The 16,729-nt window shown below is 34.5% G+C and overlaps 1 protein-coding gene across 3 annotated transcripts in view; it reads left to right on the top strand.

The window, feature by feature from the left end:
* The window catches only part of GALNTL6 (polypeptide N-acetylgalactosaminyltransferase like 6), an 881,484-nt gene that overhangs the window by 306,820 nt on the left and 557,935 nt on the right, over positions 1 to 16,729 (top strand). For all 3 annotated transcript variants that reach the window (XM_016148213.2, XM_016148211.2, XM_016148214.2), the window contains one exon: positions 6,287 to 6,395. In XM_016148213.2, the coding sequence (XP_016003699.1) occupies positions 6,287 to 6,395 (109 nt within the window). The remainder of the gene's footprint in view (positions 1 to 6,286; positions 6,396 to 16,729) is intronic.

Here is a 16,729-nt window from a genome sequence, read left to right as displayed (position 1 = left end):
GTCAGTGGCTTCTTCTGTATATCTTTAGTAGCTAGAATTCCGACTATTCTCGCTGATGGTTGTTCTGTAGTTTAGTTGCAATTTTGACAAGGTCATGGGAGAGACGAGCGTAGCATTAACCTTACCCCACCATCTTGACTAAAAGCTTGAAGGAAGTTTTCTTGTGAGCCTTACATTGCCTCTGTTCTCTTCAAATTTATTGTAACTTTTTTTTTTTTGGCCTCTGAATTTTATGTTAAAAACTCTCTCAAATGTCTTACAACCCTTGGCTACTTGATCATACTTACTGAGTGAAGTAATGAAATTACTGCTCTGAAGTTCTATGTGTAGAGGTGGACTTCCCACGCAGTTACTGGTGTGAACCTTGGAGTCAGTTCCCGTATATTTCTTATTTATTCTAATTCTTCAGACAGAAATTCATCTATCTTTTGTCTAAGGTATAAGGGGTGTATCATAGGCCAGCAGCTTTCTGGTGGCCTCGTGAGGGAAAATAGCTTTGGTTAATAATACTTGGTATATAAACTCATGTGTAATTCTAATTTTTGCTACAGCTTGACATCTTTGTTTTTACCTGTTTTTAGTAGCCTGAAAACATACTTCTCTCATTTAAACTCCAGTCCTCTAGAGGCAGGGAGCACAGTGGATGAGCTATAGAAATCATCTGGTGATGGGAATTGAGTAAAGAACCCAGGAGATTATTAACTGCCCCATATAAAAAAAAAAAGTCAGTCTTTTTGTTTTCACCTTTAACGCTACCTTCAGGAATACCTGATGCCTCCAATTTTAAGTAATTTTAAAGTTCAATAGCATTAAAAAGTGTGTTTTCACCCAGCCATTCTCAGCCAATTCTCAGCCATTTACAAAAGTTTATATCAGTTCAACTGCCTGCTTTCTTGATTCATCTGATGCTTTAGTGTAATTTTCATAGGGTTTCTGGAGAAAGTGAAGATTAACTCTTGTGCAGTCTGCTATATATTAAAAGTTGCTACGAATTCTCTAAAAGAAACTTACCAAAATAAGGAAAATAGAATGTGCTACTAATGTTGGAGGAGGTCATCGGGAGGACATGACCTCTGGTTGACCTGTGAGCTGGACTCAGGCAGTCAGAGGCTCCTTACACCCTGACCTGTCCCTGGAATATACATGAGTCCATTACGTTGATGACACGATATTAACATGTGAGGGTTTGCATCTGCCGCAGGACCCTGCAGGCTTTGCTGGAACATCTGCGAGGCAAAAGATAGGCGTGAACCCACAGAAAATTTGAAGCCCAGGCACTGCTATCAAGCTTTTGAGAGTGTTTTGGTTGAATAGGACCCAAGTTGTCCAAGAAGCCCAAGATAAGTTGCAAACATATGCAACACCTAAGAATGTAAAAGAAGTACAAATCTCTGTTGGGACTTTGGGGTTTTGGAAGACTTTTATTCCCCGTCAGGTACAGTGCCTCCATCCCTTATACCACCTGGTAAAGAAAAGGTACAAGCAGGACTGGTGATCAGAGCAGCAAGCCACCTTTGAGAAGACAAAGATACTAGTGAAACAGATTAAAGCTCTGGGCACCTCCCAAGCAGGGCTACCATCTGAATTAGATGACCTTTGATTTCATTAAGTATGAGTTGGGCACTGTGGTAGAGACAACAGAAGGAGAGAGTGCCCCTAGGATTTTATTCCCAGCTTTGGAAGAAAGTAGAAACCCAACAGACTCTCAGGAGCAACAGCTCCTAGCAGTGTACACACTGCTCCTCTAGGTAGAGATTCTCCCGGAGGCACAGCATATCATGGAAAGAACTTGCCTTCCTGTTAGGGGTGGGTTGAGAATAGGTTCCATCGACCCACCATTGCCATGGCTCAAAATCCCATGTTGCCTAAGTGGCATGCCTGTTTGCAGCAAAGAAACACCGTCTGCCAGCCCACTGTTTCCAGATTCTAGGCCCTGTGGGGTATTTAGGTCCCCCAAATGCTGTCTTGTGGCTGTCCCTGCAGCCTGTAGAGAGGAAGTGGGGGACATTCTCACTGATATTAGCTCCATTTTCATTCTTTCGAAACAAGCTATGGAGGCAGCCTTATATATAATTTTTAAAAGCACAGTAGTTGTACTACTGCAAACTAAGATGGCTGTAGTCAGGGCAGCCTGCCCACATGAACTGCAGTCGCTATTCAGCTCAACACTGACATCACTGGGATATAAACAGGAATCACCTGCAGCTTCCAGTGGGTTGAACTCAGAGTGGTTTGGCTGGTGATCACTCCCTTTGTACTGACAGTCAGGCTGTTCTAAAGGGATGAATCCTCTTGCTTGGACAATGGGAAGCCGAGGGGTAGATGATTATGAATAAGCCTTGCAGAATCAGGATATGTGGAAAGACTTTGGGGATTGCCTTGAAAGTGCCCGTAGCAGTTCTCACTGTCTTTCAAGTCCAGGCTTATAAGACGCTGACATTGCCTTGTGATTGGAAAGCTAAAGTCTTAGCTCTTGCATGAGCCCTAGCTACTGACCCTTCAGTAGATACAGCAGAGTGGGTGCTTAGCAGTGCCCAGGTGGGATGGCACATTGCCACGGATGCTACATGGCCCTTGAAATGGTGATGAGGTTAATGCACTAATGGTGTGTTTTATGTTTTCTAAACAATGCGCGAGGCAACTGCCAAAGGTGTCCGGGGCCATTCACTAAAGTTCTCAACAGGTTGGCAAATGATTATATTGTCCCCCTCCTTCTGAGTGAGGGTTCTAAATATGCCTCTGTTTGTGAGGACACTGGCCTAACACGAGCTTTCCCTGTGGTTATGCAAACCAGGCTGCCACCAGTAAGGGTCAGAAAGCTGAGTACCATGTATGGGTACATGCTTTCATCAAATAGACAGTGGTTGAGGATCACATTTCAAAGGTCGTGATGTGCAAGACTGGGTAAAAGAACCTGACTTTGAATAGAGGTCTTATCTCCCCTATAACCTGCAAGCAGCAGGTTTGGTAGAAAGGAAAAATGGAATATTAAAACAGCAGATTGAATTACTTTCAAGGCAAAATCCTTTGGTTGGCTGGACTAAAGTACTATCCCAGGCTTTAAAACATTAGAATAACCAGCCAGTAGGGCTGGTTGCCCCGTATGCCAGACTGAGGACCCTGTCAATACACCCAAGACCTGGGAAGTATAGAAGTCAAAGAAGACTTCATCATTGAGCAATGTTCCATGTTGCTGAGAGCACCGAGTCCTGTTGTGCCTGGGAAAGACATTGTCTACTGGAATTTGCACTGAGACACCCCACAGGGATGGGCGAGTTACTTTGTACCCCTGGGTAAGAGGGAACTACTCAATCTCCAGTAGGACCCTATTGTTCTGCTGCAAACCAGACATATTACAATGCATTTGACTGGAAATGGAACACATGCCATTGAGAGAAAGGAGAATGTGGGAGTCCTGGTCTGGCATGTCCTACCCACAATGCATCTCTTCACGCTTGACAGTGCTGCCTCCTCATCCAACATGGTGGTGTGCACAACCAAGTCAAGCTCCTAAAAGCCCCGAACCCCCTTTCTTCAAGGCCAGGTGGGCACATTTGGTTTCTCACCAGTGCAATCATTTGGCCGACATCTTTGTCACCTCCATTGCCTGGAGGACACTATCAGACATATAGAAGCCCTTACTTAATTCACCCAGCAAGCTTTGAATGATAGCCAGCAAAGCTTGACTTTACTGAACTCTGAAATGTCCTTAATGAGAAAGCTGTCCTCTAAAATAGAATGTCCACAGACATAACTACTATCTCGAAAGAAAGCACCTGTGCCATTATCTAAAAAGAATCTTTTATCTCCGTACCTAAAGAGTCTGCTAATGTGTCATCTTTATTAATCAACATGAAGATATAAGTAAATGCCCTGACTGAACTGACACTCAGCCTAGGACACTTTGTAAATCAATTATTTGGATCATGGGGTTCCTGGTAGACAAAAATGTTACTTAATTTGAGAATCATTATCTTAATCTGTGTTTCTCTTACATGCGCCTAAATCGCAGTCAGATAGCCACCAAAGAGCCACCTCCATGTGAATAAAACCCCTTGCTGATTATGCAGGGTGTGTTGAGGAGGATGGGGTGTGGGAATTTGTAGGTTTGTAAGAGCTGGTGGAGGGGCAAAGTGTTGGAGGAAGTCATCAAGAGGATGTGACCTCTGGTCGGACTCCAGACAATCAGAGGCTCCTCACTCCCTCCCCTTGACCTTGGACTGTATGCCCCACTCACCATTCCCACACTAGGAACTGTTTCCAAGGACATTGCCTTGAGAAAGTAAGGTGTTGTTTGACCATCTGGACTGAATAGTGACTGAACCCAGTAAAGGCCTCTGCATAAACTTTTAAGATTCTGGCAGGTGGGTATGGAGATCTACTTGCCTCATGACCTAACAAGATAAGCTTTGTGTTCAAGTTCTTTTGTTTATTAAACGTGCCACCTACCAATCTAGAGTGATCTGTGTGTTTCTTTGGTCTCTCCCTGCCCTCTGTGTGTCGGATCAGTTTGCGAACCACTAGGTAACCAGAGAGAGCTTAATTATTTGGAATTTACACAACAATATCTCCATGTTTCATGTCAAAACTTATTTTTAAATTATTTTAATCTAAAAGTGATGTTTATAAATTGATATTATCTAAATCAGTGAAAGAGATTTTTGTTACTGCTCAGTACTTATTGTTACAAATGCATGCCTGAGACAAAACAGGTTTTACATTTTAAAGTTATTTGACTATTTAAAACTTCATATAACTGAATTTTGGTAAAATTTCTAATTATAGAATCATTATCAATTAGAAAGTATGCATATTCATTCATCTAATGTTTGCTATTATACTCTCAAAATTGTTTCTCCTATTTTCTTCTATTTTTACTTTATTCTTTTCTGTTATTTTTCCATAGTTTTTCTTTCTTATCTTCCTTTTAAATTTTATCTTTATTATTCTTAATATTGTATAAACTCATCATCATCCGTGAATATTTATTTCTTTGTTCTTTTTTCTGAACACATTACTGTTATAAAGAAATTCCTTCAAATATATAGGCAATAGTCACCTGTTTTGGAAAATCTCTCCCGTGATTTTAATGACTTTTTTTTTTTTAAATAACAATTCCATCTTCATTCTTTCAAAATAAGTAGATCCTTTAAAAGCTATACATATGGACCGAAGGTAATTTTTTATAAGCACAATAGTTGTGCTATTTCAAACTAACAAATATGGTATTTCATTTGCTTTGGAAGGGCTCACAGAATAAAATTTCCTCACTGAAATTATTTATCTTTTGTTTTACCTAAATTAAAACTTTAAAAAATGGGTTTTTACCTTATTCTATAGCTGTATTATTTATTTGCAGAAATGAACCAAATAAAAAAATAATATGTGAATATGAAAAAATTTATTTTACATTTTCTTGACCATTAAGATTGTGAAAATAAATTTCATTTAAACCATTTTTTATTATCAAAAATAAATACTTTGAAAAAAAGTAGCTTCAGCAATGTACACAGAAGAAATTTTCAAGTTGACATTAGAATATACTGGGTTTTACCAAAGCGTAAAACATATGTTGTGACTACAGTTGTTGAATGGGTGATAGTTTCAACTGTAAGCATAACCAGGTACCATACTTTAACAAAAATTTAGATTGAAGACAGTATTTACTAGTTTTTAAAACTATAATTTTGGTCTTAATAGAATGGGTCCAAGACTTGACTTTGCCACTGTGGTTTAATTCATTATTTTAATTCTCCGGGCCTTAGTTTAATTGGCAGAAAAATGGAAGTTTACAACCGAAGACTATCATAAAAATTGAACAATCTTTTATATACAGAGTATTTAACGTAGTACCTGGCACATAGTGAGCATTCAATGAATGGTTGCTAATGTTATTATCGGGCCATTCAAATATACTCGATCAAAATTAACGAAACTTTACAAATCGCAAACAAAATTAATTCCATTTAATATCAAAGTTGGTAGCATTACGAGTATTTAAACTTTGGGAGGTGATATACTGAATTATTACCGTCCCCAAATAAAATACAATAGGAAGTGGTAGGGATTGTGGGTAACACATGCTCTTATTTTAAAAGCTGAGAAAAAAGTTTTTCAAGTGTATATTAGTCTGGTCACTAGCAATAGCTTTCTTTTCAGTATAGTTGGAAGAATCATTTATTTAACAAATATTCTTTGATTGCCAATTATGTGCCTGGCTGTGTTTACCTACCATGCAAAAGGAAATACCTCCTTTTTATGCTCTGAATACTTTCCTTTTCCACAGACATTTCCACTGGGCCTGGGAGATGGGCAATTCTATGCATGGACAGATGGTTTGAGAAGAAAAGACTGGCATGACTATGAAAGCATTCAAAAAGAGGCTATGCGCGCAGGTATGGAGTTCAGCGTAAGCCAAAGTGCTACTTTACTTACTGCAGTGTCTCATTTGTCACTTAAAGGGTCTCTAATTAGTGTTTCTTCTGCACACAGTAAGGTATGTCTTATGGGGATACTGGAGGTCAACATTGGACAGAACTAAAACAATTTCAAAATTCAGAGAGAAACACGATAAATAGCCTTTACAATATTAGCTGAAGAAGAGGTCATTAAAGTTTTAGAAAGCTATAGTACTTTGTATTTTGAATCTGCTTTTTAATAATTTCTGGAGGTATCTTGGGATTTATCCATGAGACTTGACTTAGTAGGCATATTATCTTAAACTAGATTCACTCATTAGGCCTGGGGCGGGTTTAACCAGCAGTACAAAGTACTAAAAGGGGACCATGTCCTAGACATCGGCAGGGATACAACAGGTTGCTGTAAAACGGGAGCCAGGGACCCAAGGTTGGTGTTACTTGGGCAAACAGACAAGCAGTTAAACACAGTGAAGTAGGTCTGTATGTGTGTAGTAAAATTCTCATCTTGAGTTAGAGATGGAGGAAGCATTTTACTTCTTGGAAAAAATTAACAGGAAAAAGCAAAATTTTCTAGAAGTACTGAAGAATTAGGTTGCTGGAAACAGGATTCAGAAAATTGAATAAGTAGAAATTGAATGAGAGCCAATACCATATGATAGGAAGTCCATGTAATATTAATTGACCAAAGGAGATCTAGTTCTTTTTTTTTTTTTTTTTTTTTTTCCGTTGTGAGGATGTCACAGAAATAGAGAAGGTGTGTTTGGTAGAGACATCTGAGCAGCCCCGAGACACTGCATTCCAGGTGAAATCAGCAGCAGAACTACAACCAGCCACAGTGCGAGATCCTGCTGGTCAGCCTTCTTCGTAACTCGTTCTGTCAGAAAAACGGGAGTGAGGGCATTTTAACAGTCCTGAGATTGTTCCAGGCTGTGAAACGGTCTGAGCCCTGAGTCAGGTGTGGTTGATATAATCACAGCCTTCTTTCATTTTCTTCTCTTATTCCTTTTTTCTAAATCATGCCACCTCTTCCCCTGATGTCATTCAAGCTCCTCTTCCCAAGGATGTTCTCTATTCCTCAGAGAATCATTCTCTTCCAGGTTTCATTGTCTTGCTACCTTGGCCTGACCCCACGAACAGTTACGAAACAGCATCCTCACTTTGGGGGCCCTCTTATCTTTTTTCTCTATTTACTTGATCAACCCTATATTAATCAAACCATCTGTTCCTCTTTCTAACCTCAGGATGCTAAAATATTTTGAAGATGTTTACATAATCTAAATAACTGAAGCTGCCAAGTGTTAATAATAGTGATAATAAAATAAGCTAAAATTTATTGAATAGATGCTTTGTACTAGTGTTTTACATATGTATTTCTTTTAAGCCTCATAATGACTCTGATAAGTTTTTTTAATCCACTAAATCTTTAAAAATTTATCTATTAAATTTTATCCAAAGTCAAACAGCTAATAATTTTCAGAGCTAGATTAAAAGCTAGGTCTTATCGTGCTCCATTATACCTCAGTCTTGGACGTTACGTAATAATATTTGGGCAACATAAAAAAATGACAAGGTCACATATGCGAGAGAGACACACGTGGGATCATACTCTAGCTTTTCTATATTTGAGCTGGGTTAAGGGAAAGATCAGTTTATCTTTCTGATATTCTACTTTGCAGAATTGCTATAAGGATTAAAGATCATATACCTTAAGTAATTGGCCAAATATCTGGACATATTATAAACTCAACTAAAAATAACTGTCATTGTTAATTCATCAAAGTTACTTTCACTTGGCTTGGTATGCCTACTCTTTGCTTCTACTGATCAGTTTTGGTTACAAAATCCAGAACATCACATTTATTTATGCTTCATACTACCCTTTCTGCCTCCTGGATACATGTCTTTTATATCCTCATTCTCAGTTGGGTCAAAATAAATTGTAATGTAACAGATTTTCTAAAGTGCGAATTTTGTGGGATTAAAAAGCTTTTTAAATACTAGTATGATATATGGACAATACATGACAAATACAATGAACTATAATTTATCATTTTAAACATTATGAAAGTAAAAGCAGTAAACACATGCAAACACACATGTAGGTAAAGAGTCAAAATAAAATAATCTTTTTTGTTCCCAAAATCTAGGCCCAAAAAAAAAAGGATCACGTGTGCTGTTCTGTCCCCTCCAAGTCTTAAAATGTGTGTTTAGTCTTATTTTCCTCTGTAGTAGTTATATTTTGTCTGTAATTGGAATTTATCTGAAAATTGAATCATACTGCATGATTTTTTCTTTAAAATTACTTTTGAGATTTATTCATGTCAATGTGTATAATTCTAATTAATTTATTTCTACTGTTTAGTTTTTTATAACATTATCCTCTTCGTGGACATTTGGGAAGTTCTCAGGTTTGGGTAATTATATATTACATTGTTATAAGCATTCTTGTGCATGGTTTTAGCATAAAGACAATATTTTCTTAGGGTACCTCTTTAATAGTAAATTTTGTATGTCTAAAGAATTACACATTTCAAATGGGTCATGTAGCTCATGACAAACTGTTTTCCAAAGTTAATATACTGATTTCACTCCAATAAATACTGGATGGAATTCCCAATGTTCTGTGTCCTAGTGAACACTTGATATTGTCCAACTTTTTGTTTTTTTTCCTAATTGGGTTGTATTATATCATCTCTCATCACTTAACTTTGAATTATCCTAATTTCTAATGTAGTTGTTATGTTCCTTATGCTTATGGGCTGTTTGTGTCATTTTTTGTTAATATCCCTATTTTAATTTTTGGTTTTTGAGTTTATTTTCTTTGTTACTGATCTACACAGTGCTCTTAATTTATTATAAATAATATCCTTTCATGGCTATATATGGTGAATATATCTTATACCATGTTTTGTAGACTATATTTTAAAAAATATTTATGTGCTGTTTAATAATAGAAGTTCTTCATTTTGATGTAGTCAAAATTGGAAATCATTTTTTTTTTTTTAAAGAATAGGTCATACTGATGTTCTATATTATCCTTTTAAAGCTATAGCATTTTACCTTTTACATTTAGGTTTTAAATCCAACTAGTCTTCATTTTCATCTCATGTGAAATAGAGATCAAATATTTATTTAGTTTTCATCCCTTTAGATAACCAATTCCCAGCTCCATTTAATGGAAAATTTATTTTTTTCCTCCATCACTCATCAGTGTTGACTCTATTACATGTCAAGTTTCCATATTTGTATGTTCTCTTTCTGGTTTCTCAGTTCTGTTCTGTGAGTAAAAATCTCTGAGCTAATACCATAATATCTTATGTACTATATCTTTATAATAATTATTGATATCTAGTAAAGTTCATTCTACTTTCTTTTCTCTTCTTCCTTGAAAATGTACTACTATTCTTAACATTATGGCTTTCTTTAAATTTTTCAGTTGGCTTGTCAGATTTCATATACACATGTGCAGATACACAAAATTTTGGAATTTTAAAATTATTGTATTCCTAAATTAAGGGTTAACTGACTTTTTTCAGTATTAAAATCATCCATTTCATGATATACATTATATTTATTTGCTGCGTATTCATTATCATTAAGGATGTGTCTGTAATTTTATTATCAGACTTTTTAATGTTATTCCTAGAAAATTAATATTATGCAGGTGTTGTACATGTTATTAATTTTTATTGAAATTCTACATTATTTGTAGCTGGTATATGGAAATGTTAATAATTTTTAATATTGATTTTAATTTAGAAAACTTGCTAAACTTTATGTATTATAATTATTTACCTATAGATTATTTTGGATTTGCAAATAGATATCTACATTGTGATATCTATCTTGTAAGATCTACAAGTAATGACAGTGTTTTATAAATACTTTTATTTCCTTTCTAGACCTTATAATTTTAATGTTTTTGCTCTGCTACTGTGCTTGCTAGGAACTCCAGTATAATCTTGAACAGCGGGTATTAGTGGCTACTCTTGACTTGTTATGATTCTGACAATATAAAATTAGACACTTGTGTTAAGATTTTCTCTATTTAATGAAAATAATGCACTTTATCATGTTTGCTAGGCCTCCTGGATCTCGTTTGGTGAGAGTTTGTGACTTTATTTTTTTAACCTAAATGAATGTTTATTAAAGGTTTTTTGTTTGCATCTATTGAAATAGATAAGATATATATTTTTTGACCTGTTAGTTAAGTAAATTTTATCTATTGATTTTCTAATGGAAATCAGACTTTTGCAATTCTGAATTTAATGTCTTTTTATTTATTACTGGATCTAGCTTGCTAATATTTTGTTTTGTATTTTGAATATTTACTTATTAATAAATATAGGCCATGAATATTTTTTTTCCCTCATGGGCTTCTTGTCAAGTTTTAGTGACGATGTAATGATAGCTTCATAAAATGACTTGAGTAATACTTCCTATTTTCCACAATTTGTAATTACTAGTTGTATATTAGAATCATTTATTAATAATTATGGAAATCTTCTGGGTGAACTATCTGAACTTGGACTTTTCTTGGGGCAAAGATTTTTAAATACTGAGTTAAAATGCTCATATTTATTTAAAAATTTATTCATAATGTCCACTTAAAGATTTCATAATGTCTACAATACTTAATGTTGTTTAGTTGTGTCTTTTTTCATTTTTCTTAATCTATTGCACTAGAAATTTGTCAACTTTATATCATTTCAAAACCCAATTTATGACTTGGTTCATTTCTATATTTTTTCTCATTGATTTAGTTTTATATTCACTATTTCTTTTTTCTGATTTTCACCATGTTTCTTTTAAATTTTAAAAATTGATTCATAGTGTCTTAAATCCAATCTTTTCTACTATAGAATAAGCATTTAGGGCCCTAAATTCTCTCCAAGTGCCACTTTAAGTATATTATATTGCTCTGTGGTCCAATGTTTTATATTCGTTTGTTAATTTTTATTATTTTAATTTTTAGTTGTGTTTTAAATTGTCCGGCCTTCTTAATAGTGAAATTATCGTAAAAATATGAAAATCTAGAAACTGCCTTCTAATGAAATCTCAACAACCTTTATAAAAGTATATTTGCATAAAAAGCAGCATGTATTTTATTAAATGGTTTGTTAGTGGTTTTATTAATATTGACATTTCACATTTTGTTCTGGCAATTGCATCTTTATGGTATATTTGGTAATTTTGGAATATCAGGTATCTGAAATAATTTTTTAAATAAGTAAGTGGTATGTAGGGGGAAAGGGGGCAGGTGAGTAATGAAGAAAAGAAGATATCGATTCTATCCTTGAGTAAATGGAGATTTTTTGAATTAAGTAAATTGAAAAAGAGCAACCATGACCTTAGGTGTAGCATTATGGGTTTTTTGTTTGTTTGTTTGTTTGTTTGTTTCAGTACATCTGTGCCTTTACAGTTAGAGCAAATTAAAGGGATTCTTTTCATTTGTTAGAAGAATTCTAACTGATAATCGAAGAAACCCAGAATTTTTATTATTTCATAATCTTATACTTCTTTGTTGGGGATTAACATTAACCAAACCAATTTACCTACAGAGGAAGAGTATCCAATATACTGTTTCAGGGTCAGGAGGATTTCCTGGAAGAGGTAAACCAAATTTTCAAGGACAAAAGCATATCCTGATATTAGATAACCTTTTATTTTCTTCCAATTAATTCTATGATTTCTCTTTCTCATAAGTTGTCACTAACACAATCATATATGAGAGATATTTTTATGTATGTGATCCCATTACATTTCATTTAGTTAGTTTCATGTCATATGCGAACTTACACTAGATTTCAGGTTTTAATGGTTTGAAATTATAAATCACAAAATTTATAATGATGATTCAAATTATATATAAAAAATTCGATGGAAAGAACTAAATTATGGGTTTCTTTGATGTAATATGAAAAACAATGTATAAATTGATATTGATCTATTATTCAATATACATTGAATATAATTGCGACAGCAAGCAGCTAAAGAGCCATCCAGCTGACATTTCTCTATATACCATTTGAAAAAAAATGCCAATATATTTCTGAAATAATGATAAACTCTGCCTGTGGCATTTTCCTGACCTATGGATATAATAACTTGTGCTGCATGTTAAGAAGAAAATGCCATTAGCTTAGGTAGCTCTGTCTTAACATGTGATGTTCTCTAATTCTCATAAAATCCGTTTCTAAGTGGTAAAAACTAAGCAGGGTAAAGAGATAGAGTGAATGAAGGCAGCTATATTTGTGAAAAATTTTAAGTCATCCATTTAGAGTGGTACAGATGTGTATACCATATGCACATATGCACATATGCACACGTGATTTATGAAATAATTAAGACCACTGATCTATATTTCTAGGAAACACTTATTTTTAGTTTTGAAATTTGAAAATTTGTTTTCAACCCTTCCTTTTATTCTAACTCAGAAGATTTCTGGTGTGTTTATCACTGGTTTTAGATTTCAATGTGGGTCAACTTGATATAAAAAAAAAAAAAGTAGTTTCGAACTGTTGTATTTGATTTATTTCTTTGAAATAGGTTATATTCTCATATAATTATAATTAATTCATGTATTCCACTATGAATTTCAGGAATCCTACAAATTTATAACTAACTTTCCATTACTTCCATTTGTCTTAGTTAATCATACTCATAATTTTAGATATCTAAGGTTTTTATTGAGACTTGTCATTTTATTCATTTATTACTCACTTATTCAACAAATATTTTAAATGCCACTATAATTCAAATACTGCTCTAAAATCTGGAAGAAAAATAGACATAAATGAAGTACAGGGCCTCTTGAAAAGCGTGCAGCATTGTTGGAGGAACTGTCACTGTTAATGATGCCATAGTCATTTGGATCTAAATCACAATCTTTCTAGCCTAAAGAATTTCAGTAGCCTCCTAACTGATCTCCTTGCCACATAGTCAGCTGTCCAAATAGCTACCATAATGATCTTCTAAAAATAAACATCAGATCTCTTCACTCCTCTGCTCAAAGCCCTACAAAGGCTGGTCATTATATTAAAAGTTAATTCCATTCCATGGTTTTGCAATCCCGCATGGTCTACCCCTGACACATGTCTCTGTCCTCATCATCTACTGATTAATGTTCAGTTTCTCCACTGGACACACTGTCTTCTTTGTTTGCCCTCAAGTATGCTAAACAGGCCCCAGTATGTTTCACTAGCTGCCTGGAATATTTGTAATCCATATCTTCACAATCCACTCTCCCCTTCATTAAAATCACCAAACCTTCTTAGTTGTGCCTGTCAATCACAATATTATTGTATACAAATATAGCTGCTTTCATTCACTCTATCTCTTTACCCTGCTTAGCTTTTTTTTTTACTGACAATTTGTGCTTCTTAATTTTTTCGTTTTCACCCAGCCTCCCAACCCCCAACCTTCTTCCCATCCAGCAATACTGTATTTAGTTTTTATAGCAATTATTTTTCTGTCTATATGTATATACATAGGTATTTATTTAATGGGTTAAAAATTTTATGATTCCCTGAAATATAATCTCTTGCCCAAGGGCTCTATGTCACTACATTATCATGAATCATTTGAATTGGGCTTTTGAATAATGGCACTGCTGTATTAGGAAAGTATTGTGAAAACCCGACACAATATGGTTGCTATTTTTCTTTTCTGAGATTGCTTCCCAGGCCCTCTTAAACCTCATGATCCAAGTTGCTAAGGGTTCACACTAATTGCTGTTAATTTCCATAGCAAAACATCTAACGGGTATGAATCAAAACGTGATTTGAGAGGTAGGAATGTACTATTTTTAAAATGATTAGCAGTATGCTATCATAAGTTCCTTAAACAACAGCTCTCTTTAGTGCTGATCAGGGACCCATTTTGCTCTTAAATGTCGTTATTCTACATAATTGAATAAGGTTGCCAACCAAACAGAATGGGAAACAGAAATGTGCTCCATTTGGGAGAAACCGTAACTACTTTGCTTTCAGAAAGTGAAAAAATGGCTGTTTTACTCTAACTATAATGGCTCCTGGTCCCCTTTTATCAATGCCTCATGTCTCTTAAAAATAGTATCTGGAAGCTTTTTTCATTACTACCAACAATGAACATTATTTATTGCTATTAGTTCAGTACAATTTACACATCTATAATGTGCTCTCAATAAATTTTATAATGAGATTTGTTGGGAGGTGGTCAACTTTGGGAAGTATTACCAAATAATAACATTCATTATTATTCACTAGATTAGAATTAACTTTTAATGAAATATTTCCTTTGACAGTCATTATATAGTAATAAAATGTAAAATGGAAATGAAAAGATTTTGAGCATTCTGTTAAGGTATATCATATGTTTAACAATAAAACAAAATTTAGCCAAAACTGAATGGGATGACAATCGTCTAGAAAATAATCTCTTCAGTATTACAGTATGAAAATAGAAGTGTTGAAATATCTCAGATTTAAATCAGCTTTTATTCAAAAATAAGGTAAGCTTAATTTTAAAATGATTTAATTTAACTATGTGTTGTAAAACTTGGAATACCTCCCTCTAGAAATATCAACTTCCTGTGGGCAAGTTTACATGAGATTAATTAGCATTACTTTTCTCACCAGTAAAATGTGGTTTAATGATAACATCTATCATGCAGAGTTATTTTAAGTGTTAAATAAATTACATAATTAAACTATCTGAGCTGTGATATATGCTCAATAAATAGTTATTTGTATAGTCACATAACCCTGGTCCCTATGTCTATATGATAATAACTTCAATCACCTGGCAAAGTTTTGTCATACCTTCAAATCTAGCCGGTTGACACTAATTCTCTCAGTATTTTTCACTAGGGGTTTTATATTTACTTGTACTTCAAGTAGAGCTAACTGTCTTTACTTTAGAATTCATTATTACAAAACAAACATTTTGTGAGCATCTGCCCCAAAACTGTTTTTCTCTAAGTATTGTATTTATTTTTTGTTAAAAAATCCCTTTTATATGTTAACTGTGATTTTCAATATTTTTTTTCTGATTATAAATGTCCCACATTTAGGAGGAGTCCTATGAATAGATAACTCTCGATCATGAAAAAATTAGGAAAATGTTCTGCTGAGCAAAGATATAAGATAAGAACCAAGAAAGAAAAGATGAGAAACACTGAGTAAAGCAAGAGTTGACTCTAAATGGATCAAGTAAACTAAGATTAAATTGACTTTCTGCCTGCCATTCATTTTCTTGAAGTTTTATACCTAATTTTGTTCTTTCCAGTTTTAACCATTTCCAGATGTTAAGTAAGTGTGAAGTATGAAACTGCATCTTCTAGCAGCTTGCCACACAAAAAACTCTAATAGCCACTATATTTAATATTTGTAGCTCGACATCAATGGCAATCTTTCTGCTAATCGTAGCTCTGATTTTGAAACTCCATGAAGTTAGATTTGCTATTTTTGCTGTGGCTTTGCTTCTTAGTTAGAATTAAAGCCATTCTTGCATTTAGTGTTACACAATTTAGGTACTTGCGTAGCCTATATAAGTTTTAGGAAGAAGAGTATAAGAACTAAAAATAGAGAATACATTTTGATGACTTGCAACTCTGATGCCACCATAATGATATTAAGAAAGTTTTTGGCACACGCTAATGCTGTGATGACTGAGAGTTTCCCATGATTTGGGGGACTGTAATTCATTTGAGCCCAATTATCATTAAGGCTTTGTATCTTGGGCATAATTCACAGTAATGCAAATGATTATTTGAACCTCCTCCAAAATTCATATTCAGGATCTGGCACAAGTTTATTAGTAACGAGTTCTGAGCCATCTTGGCTCCATTACCTGGTGTGTGCTATAGAGGTAATGTGTGTGTTTGCCCACTAGGGAAGGAAAAGTGCCAGAACCAGACACCGATGGCAATGCTTCCCAGACACAGACTTCAAAACCCAAAATGCATTGATTTAACTCTCTTCGAGTGAGTCACAGTGGTTTTTGAGCAGTCTTCATTCCAGAGGAAAGCAGTTGTCCCTTCTGATACTTTGCAGTCACAGACACATGACATAAGTTATTCTCAGGAATACTAGAAGCTTAGCAAGGAAGATATCTCTGCTCACAAATGTATATAAGAAACTTGCATTATTTATAAAACATAGACATTATAACAATTGAAAAGTAAAATTTAATATATAAGGAATTTAATTTATTACAGTGTTATGTTTACTAACAAGAAGTGGCCAGAGAGCACAAGGGAATTAATATTGTCTGGCATTTAAAAATGATTTAAATTTCCATGGTGACCAATGGAGCCTTAGGGATAGAAG

This window comes from Rousettus aegyptiacus, unplaced genomic scaffold, assembly GCF_014176215.1.
Source record: "Rousettus aegyptiacus isolate mRouAeg1 unplaced genomic scaffold, mRouAeg1.p scaffold_m13_p_16, whole genome shotgun sequence".
Lineage (NCBI taxonomy): Eukaryota > Metazoa > Chordata > Mammalia > Chiroptera > Pteropodidae > Rousettus > Rousettus aegyptiacus.
This window is presented reverse-complemented; position numbering and strand designations above follow the sequence as displayed.